Source organism: Berkeleyomyces rouxiae (genome assembly GCF_048999995.1).
Source record: "Berkeleyomyces rouxiae strain 22BRR77 chromosome Unknown BrBRR77_ptg000004l, whole genome shotgun sequence".
NCBI lineage: Eukaryota > Fungi > Ascomycota > Sordariomycetes > Microascales > Ceratocystidaceae > Berkeleyomyces > Berkeleyomyces rouxiae.
Window position 1 is genome coordinate 423864 of NW_027396494.1, and position 16673 is coordinate 440536.

General features: G+C 55.2%; 6 protein-coding genes across 6 annotated transcripts; 2 read left to right on the top strand and 4 right to left on the bottom strand.

Moving 5' to 3' along the window:
• Positions 1–797: 797 nt before the first annotated feature.
• On the bottom strand, positions 798–4298 carry BROUX77_004323 (uncharacterized protein; the record flags this gene model as incomplete). Its single annotated transcript, XM_073749073.1, has 1 exon — positions 798–4298. The coding sequence occupies one exon, from the start codon at positions 4296–4298 to the stop codon at positions 798–800; it is 3501 nt and encodes a 1166-aa protein (XP_073604780.1).
• Positions 4299–4709: 411 nt separating this feature from the next.
• BROUX77_004324 (uncharacterized protein) lies at positions 4710–5297 on the bottom strand (the record flags this gene model as incomplete). Its single annotated transcript, XM_073749074.1, has 1 exon — positions 4710–5297. The coding sequence occupies one exon, from the start codon at positions 5295–5297 to the stop codon at positions 4710–4712; it is 588 nt and encodes a 195-aa protein (XP_073604781.1).
• A 280-nt stretch (positions 5298–5577) lies between these two features.
• BROUX77_004325 (uncharacterized protein) lies at positions 5578–6945 on the bottom strand (the record flags this gene model as incomplete). The annotated part of the gene is made up of 6 exons (XM_073749075.1): positions 5578–6036; positions 6094–6249; positions 6309–6459; positions 6521–6537; positions 6602–6718; positions 6775–6945. The coding sequence occupies 6 exons, from the start codon at positions 6943–6945 to the stop codon at positions 5578–5580; spliced, it is 1071 nt and encodes a 356-aa protein (XP_073604782.1).
• A 743-nt stretch (positions 6946–7688) lies between these two features.
• BROUX77_004326 (uncharacterized protein) lies at positions 7689–10372 on the top strand (the record flags this gene model as incomplete). The annotated part of the gene is made up of 5 exons (XM_073749076.1): positions 7689–7695; positions 7950–7986; positions 8046–8380; positions 8476–8570; positions 8636–10372. The coding sequence occupies 5 exons, from the start codon at positions 7689–7691 to the stop codon at positions 10370–10372; spliced, it is 2211 nt and encodes a 736-aa protein (XP_073604783.1).
• A 1130-nt stretch (positions 10373–11502) lies between these two features.
• BROUX77_004327 (uncharacterized protein) lies at positions 11503–13593 on the top strand (the record flags this gene model as incomplete). The annotated part of the gene is made up of 1 exon (XM_073749077.1): positions 11503–13593. One exon carries the CDS (start codon positions 11503–11505, stop codon positions 13591–13593), a length of 2091 nt encoding a protein of 696 aa, XP_073604784.1.
• A 702-nt stretch (positions 13594–14295) lies between these two features.
• BROUX77_004328 (uncharacterized protein) lies at positions 14296–15603 on the bottom strand (the record flags this gene model as incomplete). Its single annotated transcript, XM_073749079.1, has 1 exon — positions 14296–15603. The coding sequence occupies one exon, from the start codon at positions 15601–15603 to the stop codon at positions 14296–14298; it is 1308 nt and encodes a 435-aa protein (XP_073604785.1).
• Positions 15604–16673: the final 1070 nt, after the last annotated feature.

Genomic DNA, 16673 nt, shown 5'->3' on the forward strand with positions numbered 1-16673 from the left:
GCATCACCGATACGCCCTACATTGCTGAAGATCTTCTCAAGGCTCATGGGATCCACACCTTTGCAAGAAGTATTCAAGAATGACGTGAGGAATCGGCTTCTTCACTACCATCATCACAGCCACATCTACGAATATGCTTTGTCGAAAGCCGCAGAAAGGCATCCACGTACGCCTTTATGAAAGCTATCGACAACAACCCGCTGCTTGATGGACAAGGCAATCGGTGCTTCACTGAATTCTACGACTGGCGATACCTGGAACAAGCACTTAAGATAGAGCAGGATGCGGCTAGAGGTGTTGATGATTACCAATGTCTGAGAGTCTTTATTAGCCCAAATTACCACAAAAAAGCATGAAAATGGGCGAAATAGCCGCGAGGGCCGTTCTCCCGACGTGCCTGCGTGATTTGATTTGATTTGATTTGATTTGATTTGATTTGATTTGATTGTCTTTATTTTACCTGTCTACTCGCGAGGTATTCTCGACATACGACAGGGGACTAAAACTAGTACCAAGAAATACATACAGAAGCTAAAGAACCAAAAACCCAGAATCATGCATACAGAAAATCCCCACAGCACGAAGTATAATGACGGAGGGTCCCCCGACCGCCCAGCGCAATGGCTGTCCTTCGCTTGTAAGGCCCCAAACAAGACCCCAAGCCTCGGCCTTTACCCTGTAGAAGACCAAACCCAAAAGAAAGATAGAACATGACAAAAGAAAAGTAACAAAGGAAAGACAAGAAGTAGAGAGAGAAAGGGAGAACGAGCAAACAGACGAGAGTGGCAGCGCGCGCGCTAAGCCGAGAGGCCCGGGGGAGCCCCCGCACTGGGAGGTGGAGGGGCGGGCGGTGGTAGGCTCGACGGGGAGCGAGCGGGAGGGTCGGCGGCCTGTGGGTGCACCTCAGTCCTCGCACGGCGGTGGGCGAGCAGCACAGTGGGTGCTTTAGCTGCCTTGGCGGCCAGCCAGGTGGCCCCGCGCTTGGTGCCTATCAACTTCTGGAAGAAGCTGCGGGACACCCGCTGTGGGTTCCGGGGGCAGACCCAAACATGTTCTGGGGCGGTCTCCGATCCGCAAAGGGGGCAGGAGAGCACGGCGTCCACATGTTCGAAGCGGCGATGGTAGGCCGCAAAGTCGCCATGGCCGGACAGAGCAGTCAGCACTGCGCGGGCGAGCTTGCGATCGGTCTCGTCAAGGAGACTTGACCAAGCCTTCTTGGGGGGTTCAACTGGGCGGTGCAGATGGGGTCTGATGGCGCGTCCCTCCTCTGCCCACCAGGCGCGGAAAGCAGAGTCGAGACGGGAGCGGAAATAGTGGCGGGCCCAGGAGAGCGACATGCCGTCCAGCCAGGTGTTTGTCCTGGCCCCTAGCTTTGCTTGCCCATCTGCGAGCTCATTGCCCGCGATGTCGGAGTGGCCCGGGACCCAAATAGCCTCTACCTCGGGTGGGCCGTCGGGCCAGGGCCTTGGTCGTGGCCGCTCTGGGTGCGGTCTGATCCAGCTTGCGCAGATCATCTGGGCGCGCCTCAGATACTGCTCGGAGGTGCCCGGCTTGGCGTAGCGAGACGTGAGCCGGTTCACTGCGGCGAGATTGTCGGAGCAGATCCAGACCTTGCGGCACTGTGGCTTCTCCCATGAGTCGACCTCTGCCAGGGCCTTGGCGATGGCCAGCACCTCGGCGTCATGGACTTCGGCGCGGAACGGGGCAGGGCAGTTGCCCGTGGACAGGGTCCTGCCGTCCTGAATGACCACCCAGCCGGCGCCGACCTTGTCATCCCTCAGCTTGGATCCATCCGTATAGATCCAGAGATCTGAGGGGTCCGAGGAGCGGACTAGTAGCTGGTGGGCCGCGGCTGCGGCCTCCTTGTCGCCTTGCAGCGGGGGGCGGGTTGTCGGGAGCACTCCCTTGCACCCAGCAGGGAGGCTCGTGGCGATCCTGTGCGGGAGTAGCCTCTTGAGCGTACCCAGCTTGCCACCATCGGTGTCTCCGAACCCTAAGGGGTGGTTTGCCGGGGCTAGAGATGCCCTGATGCCGGCCGAGGCCAGGAGGTGGTCGAGGACGCAGCTCATGGGGGGGAACCCCGATGCCAGGTTGAAGATCGCACATGGCGTCGTGCAATATAAGGGCAGCGCAGCACGTAGTCCCCTCCTGACCGTGCGGTCCAGGATGTGGGCAGCCCCGAGAAGGCCCCGGGAAGGCTTGGTTGGCGAGGGGCCAGGGCGCCACCACGTGGCCGCCGCGTATGTCAGTTTCATGACCACGCAGGCGCGGACGGCCGTGAGAGCCCCCCTAATCGGCGCGCCCTTCCAACAACCGGACAGGATCTGGATGCCTCGGATCACGGGCGCCGTCCTCTGGGCTACGTCGCGGATGTGCGGCAGGAACGACAGGTTGCGGGACCACAACACGCCCAGCCAGCGCAGAGTCCCGCGAGGGTCCACCGGTTGGAGTGTGGAACCGTCCGGGAGACGCGCGCTCGGGTTTAGGCCGTGGCGCTTGCGCGTCACGTGCAGGAGGTCAGACTTGGCGAGGTCTAGCGCCATGCCGTTCTCTGTGCACCAACTGTTCACCAGTTCCAACGAGCGAGAAAGGGCGGTGCAATTCTCCTCCAAGGACAAGCTAGAGTGGACCAAGCAGCCATCGTCGGCGTATCCGCGGAGAGAGCTGGGGAGATTCATCCTGAACAGCGGAGCCATATACAGCATGAACAGGATGGGGGATATGGGCGAGCCCTGGGGCAGGCTGCCGCCTGTAGGCTGGAGAGGGTCGGCCACGCCGTCGAGAGATAGCGACGCCGTGCGCCCGGACAAGAAGGATGCCACCCAGCGGCAAGTCTCGGCGGGACAACCAAGCTCCACCAATCTCTTCACCATCCGGTTGGGCTGAACCGCATCGAACGCCCCCTTTATGTCAAAGGTGAGCACTGAGGATTCTGACTTGCCGTCGGCGTAGAACTCTAGAGAGTGTGCCAGACGCAGGCACATGTCTTCCGCGCTGCGTCCGGGGACCGCGCCAGCGTAGTTCTCCCCGATGTGACCAGCTTCCAGCGCCCAGTGAGAGAGCCGGCGGGCGATGATCCTCTCTAGGCACTTGGCCAGAGTCGGGAGGAGGGAGATCAGTCGGTAGGCCCGCGGCGAAGAACGGTCCTTCTTATTCGGTTTGGCGAGGGCGATCACCTTGGCTTCTTTGAAAGAGGCGGCGTGGTGGCCCCAGGAAAGGCTCGCGTTGAACAGATGCATGATCTGCCTCTGTAAAACAGGCCACGCGAGTTTCAAGACGTTGTTGGTCAGGCCGTCTGGGCCCGGTGCGGTGTTGCGCGGGCTTCGGAGCGCAGCCTCCAACTCCCCGTTGGTGATGCGGGTCCGTCTTTGCTCATCTAGAGCGATGTGTGGCGGGTCGACGTCGCCTGGGCGGTCGGAAGGCATGTGCACCCTGCGAAGGAGGGCGATCTTCTCCGTGGTGTCCTGCACTGTGGCTTCCGCGCCATCGGACGGGGCCAGGGCAGGGGAGTGCCGGTTCGGCGCTTTCGTCCTCCATTTGACCATCCGGAAGATGTCTCGGGACCGCGCGACGTTGGCGAGGAGGTCGTCGTAGAAGGCCCGGGCTGCACTCCTGAGAGCAGACCTCAGGCGTTTTTTGGCTTCGCGGCGGACGGCCCTAGCCTCCTGTTCCTCCGTGGGCGAGCCGGCGTGCTTCACGCGGGCCCGAGCTGCCCTCTGGTCGGCGCTGGCTTCCCGACATTCGTCGTTCCACCAGGGAAAGCTTTTGGCTTTTCCTTCGGACCTTGGGGTCGAGGCAATTAGCGCGTCCAGAATGACGTTTTGCAGGAGTCGCGCAAACTCGTCTATGTGCCTGTCCTGTGGGACTTGGCTTCCTGCCCTGCGGTAATCCGCGACAAGGGAGTCTAGGCGGGTCGCGCCGGCCTTGCACGCGGTATCGAACCTCTCCTTGTCTAGCTTGTCTATAAGGAACCTGCCGGGTGGAGCCGGGGCCGGCGCGTGGCCGTGCAGAGGAAGGGTCACCAGGAGCGGGAAATGGTCGCTGCCGCAGGTGAGTTCCTCTCGGAGGTCGACGCTCGCGCCCGTGACAAAAAGTGCCGAAGACAGCAATGCGAGGTCGATGACGCTTCCGGACTCGTGGGTTTGCTCACCCTCCGCGTTGCCAAGGAGGAGGGCTCGCTCTTCCATCCAGGCTAGCAGAAGCTCTGCGTCGTTGTCGTCGGTGTCGCTCCGGGGGTCCCAGGCGCTGTGGTGGAGGTTGAAGTCGCCCACTACCACCGACCGCGGCCCTGGCTGCATGCTGGTCAGGAGACGTAGCGCCTCCCCTGTCCTAGCCGAACCTGTCCCGGCATTGTAAAGGTTTACGATGCTGAATGTGCGCCCCCCGATTAGGACCTCCACAATGATGACATCCTGGTGTTCCTCTCTCATGTAGGCCTTTTGGAAGCGAAGCCCGTGTCTTTTTGTCGAAATGTATGTGGCTACTCGGGGTTTCGAGCGCCAGTTACCCTCCGGGACTATTACCTGATAGGAGGGGTGCCTAGGGAACGTTCTGTTCCCCGGGTCTGCGCTTGACGGGGCCTCTTGGAGGCAGACCACATCCACCTGGTCTTCATGCGCCTTATGTAGCAACGACTGTGCACAGGTCCAGGACCTTTGCACATTCGCAGAAATCATTTGCAATACTGTGTCGTTAGGGTGTCCTAACATTTACAGAAGTTCCTCGTCATTGTCGTCTACCTGCATTGAATCCCGTGTTTCAGGGGACTCGCTGGAGGTGGGCAGGGGGTAGGGTTGCAGCTGGGCGGCCTGTGATGGGGCGGTCGGTGGCTGGCTGGGCGCCGAGGAGGCAGGGGAGGGGGAAGCCTGGGAGCTTGAAGGGCTCTTCGTCTGTGACGACGGCCGGGCCGGGGGGGCCGAGGTGACGGCCGTGGAAGGCGCCTGGGAGGGCACTGGGGACGGGGCCTTGTCTCCCTGGGCGGCGGCTGCCGGGGTAGACGACTGCGTCTCGGTATCGGCCGGGCATTTGCGGTCAAAGTGGCGGACCCGGCAGCGTGTGCAGAACGGGAAACGCTCCAGGGTGTTGTCAGGGGAGACCATGTGCAGCTCTCCGAGTGTCGCTACGCGACGGGGAACCGCAGACGGGGCCACAAGGCCTTCGTGGAAGGCGATGTGGGCGCGGAAGGTGGGCACGCCCGCCTTGCCAACGTACTTCGACAGCGTGGCGCTGGCGGAGACGACTCCAAAGGCCTGTTCGATATCCTGACGGACATCGTCTAGGGTGACCCGGTGGAGCATCACGGCGCCAGGGCGTGATTTGATTTGAATGTCTTTATTTTACCTGATGATGATGAAAGTCTTTATTTTACCTGTCTACTCGCGAGGTATTCTCGACATACGACAGGCGTGCCTGCGTGCTGGCAGATGGTATATAGCTGGTCGGGATATCAAAAAGGCTCCTCCGGGACTCTCCGGTGGAAAAAGTGAACCGAGGCGGACTTGAACCGCCGACCTTTTGTGTCCATCCATTCGTGAATGATTGTTAGACAAACGTGATAACCAACTACACCATCGGTCCTTAGCTCGATGTTTCAATTTGCTCATAAAGACCTTTATATGTGGCACTCAACCGCATAAGCAGGTGTTCTTTGGCTGTCATCACTTGGCGCTGAGCATACGGATTAACATCCTCACTAACTACACTACCGGAAAATTCGGTCACGCGGGTGCTCGGCACAGGCTCTAACCGCGTGTCACTGGCCGGGTGGCAGAAGAAGGCAATGCTGTAGCGCTCGCCAGATCTTTCGCCCTCAACATTGACCACAGGGACGGAAGAAGAGTTAGATGGGACAGTCACACGGTGTAAAGTGCTGCGGAACAGGCCGTTGGTCCAGTAGGAAAGTAGGTCGCCAATGTTGACAAGAATTGGTGAACAGGGATCTGTCTCGGTGCCGGCGGGGACTACCGGGACTGGTACCCATGTGTTATCCCGAGTGAGGATTTCAAGGCCAGCTTGACCAGGCAGTCGAAAGAGAAGCTAAAAAGGGTTATTAGATTAGAGACTGTCTATAAAGAGTCGATATCGTTCACGTACAGTAATGCTTCCGTAGTCTGAATGAGCGCCAGCACGGACACAGTCATCCTCTACAGGCACCTCCGAAGGCGCGGGGTAGTGTAACAGGCGAAGAATAGTGCCCGATTCGCCCTTCTCAGGCGTGTGTACCGATGAGAAGAAGTCCGCGGGTTGGGTCTAGGCAACTGGTTAGTGAGTTTCTTACGAAGGTCAAGAGGAAGAAGGGGGGGCTTTACTTCAAGGCCAATTCCCAAAAGGTAGAGAATCCACTGGCTCAGTGACATGCAATCGTTAAAAAACTGCTTGATATCGCTTTCAAAAGGCACGATTGTGCTCGGTAGGGGCTGGTCTGCTTTGCCATCCTTGAACTCGCCAAAGTTAAAGCCTCTTTTCGGTGGTTAGAAACGTCACGTCACACAGGGCTGATGAGCGGGAGTTGGGTACTCACTCCTTGAAATCGCCAACCTTGAGCAGCCAAAAGATAGGTTAGTATTTGATACGACCCCACAGCCAAGATATTGTGGCTCACCTTTTGGTTCTTCGGGTCGAGCCTCTCGGACTGCATCCCAGACCACCCGCGGTTGTTTGTCTGAATAGTGCATTGTTTCTTCTCATCGAGAGGGGTTTCTTTGAATAACGTTTTGGACTGCGTTACTGTTAGTTGTTGCGCAAGAAAGATAAAAGCCACATTTCAAGTCTCACAATGTCAAAGGTCTTTTGAATGCGATCAACTGCCATCACCTGACCAGTGTTCTTGATGTAAATGAAGCCATGTTCAGCGGCAGCGTCAACCAAGGCTTTGCCGATACTGGCTTCGGAGACACCGTCTGCTCCAATGTCAATAATCGGAATGTTTGCTAAGGAAGATGACATTGCAAAAGACTGTTAAGTGAGTACCAAGCCTGTAAAAGCTAAGAAAGAGATGTTCATGAAGCAAGATTGTCCCACAAGTTAAAGGTCCTTATGATAAAGCACAAAAGCATCGAGGCTCCGCTCAATAGGGTTTTCATATATACACTTAGGGTATGGCCACAGCCACATTGCAAGAGGCGCACATCAAACACAACTGTGGCTAGACTCCTAGGACACGGCCCACTATTCAGAACACTAGGGCCAATAGGGCGCCCAACATCCGTTTGCTCTAGTTAACTAGCTCTATTCCCAGATTTTGTTTGCTTGACAGCCAAAACCTCCTTGATGGTTTTGCAAGCTCCCTTGTCTAGTACTGCTATTGCCCGTTTAAACTCTTCCTCCCAATACCTGCGATACTCGCCCACGCCCCCTCTTTTGTTGCTGGGTCAGAATTTTCCTCCATCTTCTCTCCGTCCTGCTCCGCCTCGCCTTGATCACATCCTCACCCTCGGCTCTGACCACCCACCCAAGCCGTGAATTGCTTTTCGTGACGTCGCTCCATCTCCTTTGTCTGGCTTCTCTCACCCGCCAGCTGTCTGAATATCCGACTTCATCTCCATACCTGCTCCCGGCTCCCAGCTCGCCTCTCGCTGAGCCCAGTCTAGAGCTTTGCGGCCCCTACATCTCAGACCATCGCTTCTGTTTCTCCTGTTTTGCTCCGGTCCTTTGCTCACACCTCCGCCCTCGAAGCGCATCTCTCAGCCATGCCTTGTGAGTCTTCCGAACTTGCTATTTGTGGGCAGCACAGAACTGTACCAATTGCCCCCGCGACAGACTCCGCCCTGTTTCCTAAGGGTAGACCAGAGTCCTCAATTTACGTATGGCCCTGAATTGGTCATCAATGGCCTTCTGCGGCCACAAGTGCCCCGCTCTACACCCACGTCTTCCCTAGGCTTTATGGCGCACAATTGCGGCCCCTCCATAGCTTGTTCGCATATCAGCTAACCTTGCTCAACAACCGCCAGTTATTGCCGAAGACAGCTGGATCACCAGCCAGGCGTCGTGAGTACTCTCCAATGCTCAATCAACCCCCCTGCCCCTATTGTTGACACATTCTCCAGAACTCACGATGTCTCTGAGCTTGACGACTGCTCTGTCGCCGTCGATGCCTCATACTACCTCAAATATCTCCTTGACCATCCACCTTCTCACGAACCTCTACTGCCTGCACTGGGCGGCTTGACCGGCATTGCTGCCCATATTGCCCAAGCTCTGGATAACTGGCAAGCCGCCAACATCACCCCCTTTTTCATCTTCGATGGCCAGCCCCTCGTCGGCCAGATTGAGGCCGAAATCCAGCATGGTCTTTCCGAGCATGTCAAGCTGAATGCTGCTTGGGAAATGTACTCGTCGCAGCGTGCGCAGGATGCCGTCAATGCTTTTGGTGCTACCAGCGGTAAGACTCGCCCAGCTCAAGCCTCTCTAGTTGTGTTTTTTTTTCTTTTTTTTACCCGATCGACTAGAGGCTGACATGTGATGATACCTTTGTAGCGTTCAATGTCAAGTACCTCTATCCCTTATTGATGGCTGATCTCAAGTCTCGCAATCTTCACTTCATTGTTGCGCCGTACAACGCGTCTGCACAGGTATTATTCATCCATTCGACTATAGTATCACCACCTGCATCGATTCTGACATTCTCTTCAAATAGCTCGCCTACTTTGATATGATTGAGTCGTCTCAGTGCGCCGCAATCATGGGCTCACAAGAGCTTCTTTTCTACCCTATCCAGGACACTTTTATTTGTTCTATTGACTTTTCAACCAAAAAGGTCGTATCAATTTCCAAGCAAACAATCGTCACACGCTTGAACATCAGCGAAGCTCTATTAGTTGATGCTCTTCTGATGATGGGAACTTCTTTTCTTCCTGCCCTTCCCGTCATCAAGGATACCTCGGTCTCCCCGCGCCCAACGCCTATCGTGCAAGATGCTGTAAATCTCTTGCGCACGTCCTCCAAGTCGGTAGCCGCCGTCTGTAGCTCTTACGCAGATCTTCTGGCCAACACAGACTCCAACTGGCTTGACAAGTATCAAAAGGCTCGCTTAGCTGTGAATCACTTTATCTACATTGCCGAAAGTGGCGAAATAAAGGTCAATGACTATGACAGCCTAACTGGAGACAACCATGAATACCTGGGCTTGCAGCTACCAGCCGAATTGTTCCATTATGTCAATAGTGGTCTCATCAGTGCAAGGTCAATTGACTGGATTGGCCACAATACCATGGCCGTGCTGCCCAACGCTACCGGCATCCTGCAAGACGATTACAAGAAACTATTGAGTGTTGACTTGCTTCCGCTCCGTCAACATATTGTTTCCGTGATTCACCCCAGACTAAACCGTGGAATTCAGCACAAAGAGGTCGATGTGCGTTTATGGTTTAACAGCAAGTTTTCTTACAAAATCAAGTCTGACTTGAATCTTAACACCGATGCTACCACCATCTCCAAGGTGAACCGGTTCACCATTCCCGATAACGTACAATCCGTGCACCCCCCACCCGCGAACTGTAGCGCCGTCCTCGGTTACGAGTTCATGTCTGCCATCCGGGAGAAGTTTCCTATTGACACTTTTGTCAAGGAAAAGGAGAAGCCTCAACCCTTAGCTGATGCTACTTCTATTCGAACGCTGATTCTCTTGAGATTTATGTACTTGAGAGGCTACCTAGACGAAGCCCACGCTTTGAAATCTTCCTGGGGGATGGCCATAGCGGTGGCACACTTCAAGATTATGGAAACAGTAGGAGACACCGCTGAGGGCCAAGGACTCTATGAGGCAGTGTTTCTTGCCTTTGAGCTCATTCGCTATGGCGTTTTAGATGGAAAGATGATGTATGAGAACCTTCAGGGTATGCCTGGAAGCGGTAGTGAGGAGGACAAGACCAGTGTGCTGCTCATTTGCCGATGCGCGACCCTCTTGAATCTTGACCACCAACCCAATGGTTACACTGGTCCACTCAACAAGAACCTGCTCGGTTTCAGTACATTGGTCAGCGAGGTGCGTGATGCGAACCGGAATCTAGTGGAAGCACTCGCTGCCTCTCTTTTCCTACATGCCCAGGCCGACCGCAACCGCACCGACTTTTTGGCCATTAGCCAGAAACTTCCTTTTGCGCACCACCCGAATGTGGGCATGGGTATTGCCATGAAGACGTTCCTGGACGACACAAATGCCGAGGACTCTGTGGAGGAGAGACAAAAGCATGTGCAGGGAGTGGTAGACAGGTGGATCCCTTTTGCGAAGAATATCCACGAGGACATTACGCTGGTGTACAAGCTAATTGATGCCATTTGCGAGGGCATGTCTGGTCTGGGAGACGTGATTTCCGAGGAGGATCGGGCGCGCTGGTTCACCGCCCAAAAATACCTACAGGCGCGGCCAATCTAAAGATGGCGGGGTGGGCAGTGTCTGGCTCAGGGCAATGCAGCAGTTGGAAGTCTTTGCACGGCTTGTTATTTTCCCGTGTCTCTCAATCAAGAAGAGAACATAGGGGGAAGGCAAGCACATAGTGCTGGACTTGTAGAAAACGGGACGGGGACATGCTATAGACTTCATCCCTCTTTCGAAGTTATAGAACTCTAGCACAGTCTCTTATAATAAACTCTGCAGGGTCTTGCTGTGGCGCCGCCAGTTAAAATTGACGATTAAAATGAGTTTCGGTGGGTTTATCTGCAGACCTACATTCGAGCTTGGTGACATGAGGGATTACGTAATATGAGTAGCTACTAGCTAGGGCTTGGTTCTATGATTTGTCAACGGCCAATAACAACGGACGACTTGCACAACAGTTTCTTTTTTTTTTTTTTTTTTTAGATACAAAGGACGACTTTAGCGGTTTTTAAGAACATTCGCCGGTTTCTCTGATTGCGATAACAAAGTTCTCTTTTCCTCTTTTCGCTTTTGACTTCTATAAACTAGAGCATCTGATCATGTTCAGAGAAAAAAAGGACCGGGCGGCCACCAAATGCCGAGTCCAGAGCCAGGGCCTGGCCAGTGCGCACCCGGTCTTTATGCAAGAAAAAAGCCAAAAGGTTAACTCAATCATGCTTCGTGGGTGCGGCTGCGCCAAGTGTGTTCGGACAAGTAGCCGAGCTCGCTTTGCGAAGTGAGTCTTTGGTTGGAGAATCCTCCCGGGAAAACACTCAAATGTCACTTGGAGTCCATCTTGTCTGGATGTCTCCACGGACCACTGGGCCTGGTTGGACTAGCCTGCCAAGACTGCGCAATGCAAAGAGTTGCACGGCGTCTACGAGGCTCTAATAGCCGATGCGGTAACATTACCAAAGTTGTGCCTGTTAGTTTGTCATGCAGAGCTGGAAGTATGGGTGGGCTGTTGATATAAAAGAACCGCGTGTACAGTGCACCATCCCCCCGTGAGGACCTCTCTTGCCTTTTGTTTTTGCCTGGTAGTTTTGCTGCAAGGACTTGAAGAGCACGCCAAGTGCCTCTTGGAAGCGTCCTTTGTTGATCCCTTTTCCATCTTTTACTTTCACTCTGCAAGCTTCCGCCCTCTCTCCATGCGCTTCTTCGATTTTACCTCGGCCACAGGGCTCTCGCTCTCGGCCATCTTGACTGTCGCTGCCGCCCACCCTTTCCCGGGCTCTGGGACGAGTGCCCAATCTGGCGTCGGCGTCTCGGCAGACCTTCTCAAGCGCGAAGAAACAAGAGAGGACTGGAACCAACTTGAAGTCGCCAGCGAGGACGAGAGGAGTCCCAAGCGTCTCAAAACCTCTGACGGCTTCAATGACCCGTGTCTAAACGTCCGTAATCTCGCTACCCAGGGTGATGTCCATACAGCCGTAGGGCTCAACGCCCAAGACCACGCGCTCCTGGCGTCGTGCCTGATCCGCCAGGGCTACAAGCCGCTCTCACTCAGCTCCTACGGCGCGCCGGTTGAGTACAGCTCTATCTGGGCGATGGAGCCACACGGCACACTCAGGTATATCCAGCACGTCAACTACGCCACGTACTCTGCGTGGTTGCAAGAGGGAAAAGACGCCGGATACATGTCTACGTTTGTCACTGTGACGGGCGATAGTACCGAGACTGCTATATTCTCTGGTGTTATGGAGGAGTCCAGCAACCAATTCTGGCACCAATTATGCGATATCCGGGATCCCGGCGAGATTGAACATCATACCAGAGAGTATGCGTACTATTTAGTTGACTTTGCGGCATATGGGGCTCCTACAGACAGAAAATACTGTATCCTCGCTCATGAAAACTCGCAGAACGTACCGCAAAGTTTCTTCCTGTCAACCGCCAATGATCCTTTTGAATTCTCGGAATACGCAGAGATTCTGCGGGAACAGACGTTGAAGCGTTTCTGGCAGCCTACGAGGCAGTACCTTGGGGAAAATTACCATGTCTCTGCTTTTTTCCAAAATGACCACCTTGGCCGGTGGGAGGCCTTCCAGAATCTTGAACGACACCAGCTTGATTCTAAAATAGAGCAGATGAAGGCCGAGGGCTTGGGTCCAATTGACATTCAAGGCGGTGGCAACCCAGAGAAGGGTATCAGATACAATGTCATCTTTGCTGAGCGCACAACCCCCAAGGCTCTGGAGTGGACTATTGTGGGCGAAACGACGGGCTTCGAAGACAACGAAGGCACCACGGCCAAGGTCGACGCCACGATCAAGGACTTCATGACAGCCAACCGCGTGCGCCAAGTGCAGCTCGCCGCTGCATACAAAGGCACCATTCTCATGGAGCGTGCCTACACGTTTGGAGAAGACGATTACCCTGTCGTTAGCGTCGACGACCCCTTTATGATTGCCAGCCTATCCAAACTTTTCTGCAACGCTGCCATAGACGTCCTCATCCAGCAGGGCCTGCTCACGCTTGACACCCGCGTCTACGAAACGCTCGGGTACACGCACTTTGCCGACGAACGCTCACGCGATATCACCGTGCAGCACCTGATAGACCACCAGGGCGGCTTCGACCGCAGCGTGTCGATAGATCCGCTATTTGGATTCCGCGAGATTGCAGAGGCGCGCAAGCTGAACCGCGCGGCCACATTGTACGATGTTATCGAGTACATGATTGGGCAGCCGCTGGATTTGACCCCGGGCACCAAGGAAGTCTATACCAACTACGGCAACATGCTGCTAGAGTACTTAATCACCAACATAACCAAGACAGGCTACTACGACTTCCTGCAGACCCATGTGCTGGGCGGTGAAGTAGTGCTGCCCTATGCGACTAGCTATGAAGCGCACTTGCACGAAAACTTCATTCCGGAATCGGTGGGCGTCGGAATCGACCCGCGCATTCTCGACCGCAAGGTTCGGGTTCCGTCTGCCTTTGGCGGCGACGGCGCCATCAGGGAGGAGTCATTGGGGACGGCTGGGATGGCGACAACTGCCAGCGCCATTGCGAGGTTTGTTGGCAGCCATGCGGTCTGGACGATTGGAGGGCACGAATACAATGATCGTGGGGGGCTTTTGGCGGGCTCGCAGGCACATATATCGTGCCGTAGCGATGATCTTGATCTAGTGATTTTGACGAACATGCGTGATCTCAAGTCGCCTGTTGAGTGGGACTATCTCATCCAGAATTCGCTTCATAAAATGTTTGATGGGGCGAGGTGGATTGAAACATAAATTCTTTAGCGCTTAGAAGCAAATATTAGACTTGAAAATTCAAAAGTAATGCTAGACTACGTTGTCACTTGATCGAATGGAATTGTGTGTAGTGACTGTCGATACAGACGGTTACACAAAGCGACTCAAGTGTACCCTTGTACTACCGCCTTCTAATCTTCAACGGGTTTATTTTTCAATTCGGCACATGCATATTCATTCACGAGGGCACAAAGACATAGAAGACAGTTGGAAATATCAATGATTCTTTTGAGTCCTAAACAATCATTTCATTTGGCAGAATTATCCAGTTTTACATAAAGGGAAAAAAAGAAGAAAACGGTGTTCGGGCTTGAGAGGGTCTTGACAAATGAAAGCAAAGGCACTCCGAAAGAAACAGGTCGGACCAAAGGAATAAAGGTCAACGCTTATGAGAAGCGCCAGAAAAAAATACCAGCAGACAGAGCCTTGCGTCACAAATCACCAGCCAGGTTCAGCAGGTCGTCCATTGTTAAATCCCTTGGAGCTCTCGCAAGCCTCTAGCACCAAACTCTGTAGCTCTCTGTAGAGAAACCTTTAGGGGAAAAAAAGAAATCCAAGAAGGAGAAGAAAAAAATAAACACAAGAAGAAAAAGAAGACGACCCTTTGGTTTCACGTCAGGCTCTGACGAGGAGAACTAGCAGTACTGAAGCACGGGTAGTTGGCTTAAGTTAAACTCCCACTTAAGCGGCGTTAGCGGGCACGCGAGCAGCCAGACGGCCGACGCGAGTGAAAGTGTTCGAGTCGGGGGTGTAGGCGCCGTTGGTAGGGAGACCAGTAGGAGCCCCGGTGGGGAAGCCGGAGGGAAGGTCAGTGGGGAAACCGGAAGGCAAGTCAGTGGGGAAACCGGAAGGCAGGTCAGTGGGGAAACCAGAGGGGCGGCCGCCGTAGCCGGTGTGGGCCTGGCCGTCGGTAGCAGCAGCGCGGCGGACCTTCTGCAGAGTGGTAGGGACCTCAGTAGGCTGGGCACCGTACTCTGAGCCAGCATCGGTAGGGAAACCGGAGGGCATGTCAGTGGGGAAACCGCTGGGGAGATCGGTGGGGAAGCCACTGGGAAGGTCGGTAGGGAAGCCAGAAGGAAGATCGGTAGGGAAGCCAGATGGAACACCGGTACCGAAGGCCTTGCCAAAGCCACCGCGGCCACGGCCACCACGTCCAGTGGCAAAAGCGGTAGGGAAACCGCTGGGCATATCAGTGGGGAAGCCGCTGGGGAGATCGGTGGGGAAGCCAGAGGGCAGATTAGTGGGGAAACCACTGGGAAGGTCGGTGGGGAAGTCGGTGGGGTACTCAGACTCCTGGCGCTTCTCTACCGAAGGGGTCTCAGTGGCGTAAGCACCGCCGGAGGTCTTGGAACCGGAACGGTTGGGACGACCAGTGCCGCGAGGGCGGCCAGTGCCGAAAGGGCGGCCAGTGCCGAAAGGGCGGCCAGTAGGGAAACCCGAAGGCAGATCGGTAGGGAAACCCGAGGGCAGGTCAGTCGGGAAACCCGAGGGGAGATCAGTCGGGAAGCCCGAAGGCAGGTCAGTGGGGAAGCCACTGGGGAAGTCGGTAGGGAAGCCGGAGGGCAGGTCGGTGGGGAAATCGGTGGGGAAGTCAGTGGGGTACTCAGACTCCTGACGCTTCTCTACCGAAGGGGTCTCAGTGGCGTAAGCACCGCCGGAGGTCTTGGAACCGGAACGGTTGGGACGACCAGTGCCGCGAGGGCGGCCAGTGCCGAAAGGGCGGCCAGTGCCGAAAGGGCGGCCAGTAGGGAAACCCGAAGGCAGATCGGTAGGGAAACCCGAGGGCAGGTCAGTCGGGAAACCCGAGGGGAGATCAGTCGGGAAGCCCGAGGGGAGATCAGTCGGGAAGCCCGAGGGGAGATCAGTCGGGAAGCCCGAAGGCAGGTCGGTAGGGTAGCCGGAAGGGCCATCAGCGACAGTAGTGTCAGCAGCAGAGACCGAGGCTGCCAGAGCCAGAGCGGCGATTGAGATGATGGAAGAGGAGTGCATTGTGAATATTAAAGTTTGGATCTGGAATTTAGAGAAGGTAATAGTAGTGCTTTCGGGAAGCAAAGAGAGTTGTAGTAGTAAAATAAGAAAGAAAAAAGCGAACAAAGAATAAAGAATGGAATGACCGTCAAGGTATCAAAGTGAAGAGAGAGTAGAGGACTGTGTGTGTTGGGAGAGGAGACTAGCTCGATACTGCAGAAGAGAAGCGAAGGAAAATCGGCACAGATGCGGGAGACGTCGTCGGTATATATGTGCGGATCTAGGCGCCCAGAGCCAGGCATATTGGACGGACTAACTACCACAATGTCCAGTGCTTGTTTGCCCGCCTGCAACGTCTGATCTCGAGGCTCATCTCAGCCAAAGAGCCCGGCATCAGCAACCAGTCAGGGCAGATTGGCGCCAGGGCGTGCAAGGTCCAGCAGACAAGGGCGTGTAAGTCAGCGAGATGCTCTGTCCAGGGCGGGCGAGCTTCGTTCCGAGCAGCACACAAGAACAGCGCCAGTGGCAGTCAGTCAGTCCTGGCCCTGCGTGCTCCTGGAGCCATTTGGCATGTCGTCTTGCGTAAGCCGTGTGGCAGCCAGGATCAGTACCAGCAAGCGCGGGGGGGAGGCATACGCGGCCCCCATAGCAGACAATCTACACAGGTATGTACATACAAGCATTGTAGTTAGGCAATATGCTTGTAACTACAAGTTCAAGATCCATGTCTTCACGGCAGGGTGCCGAAGGCCTTGGGCGCACGCCCCTCCTCCTGCTTCGTCTCCTGGTAGATTCGCTCTCTCTCTCTTTCTCTCTCTCTCTCGGTGTGAAGAGGAGAGGCGTGGTCCCAAGTCGGATGATGAAACAAGACAGGGCAACGCCCGTCCAGCAGATTCCCAGGAAATCACTGATCGCCTGGGCTGGGCTAGGAGTCGTTCTGGCAGCAGTCGTGGGCGCATAGCGACATGTGTGTATGCGGCGGACAACCCTAGCGGCGCCAACCCTAGGTGTGGACGGCCATCGGACTCCGTGCAAGTTGAGGCACAGCAAGATGGTAGAACACGGCCGACGTGGACGTGATTTCTTGTTGG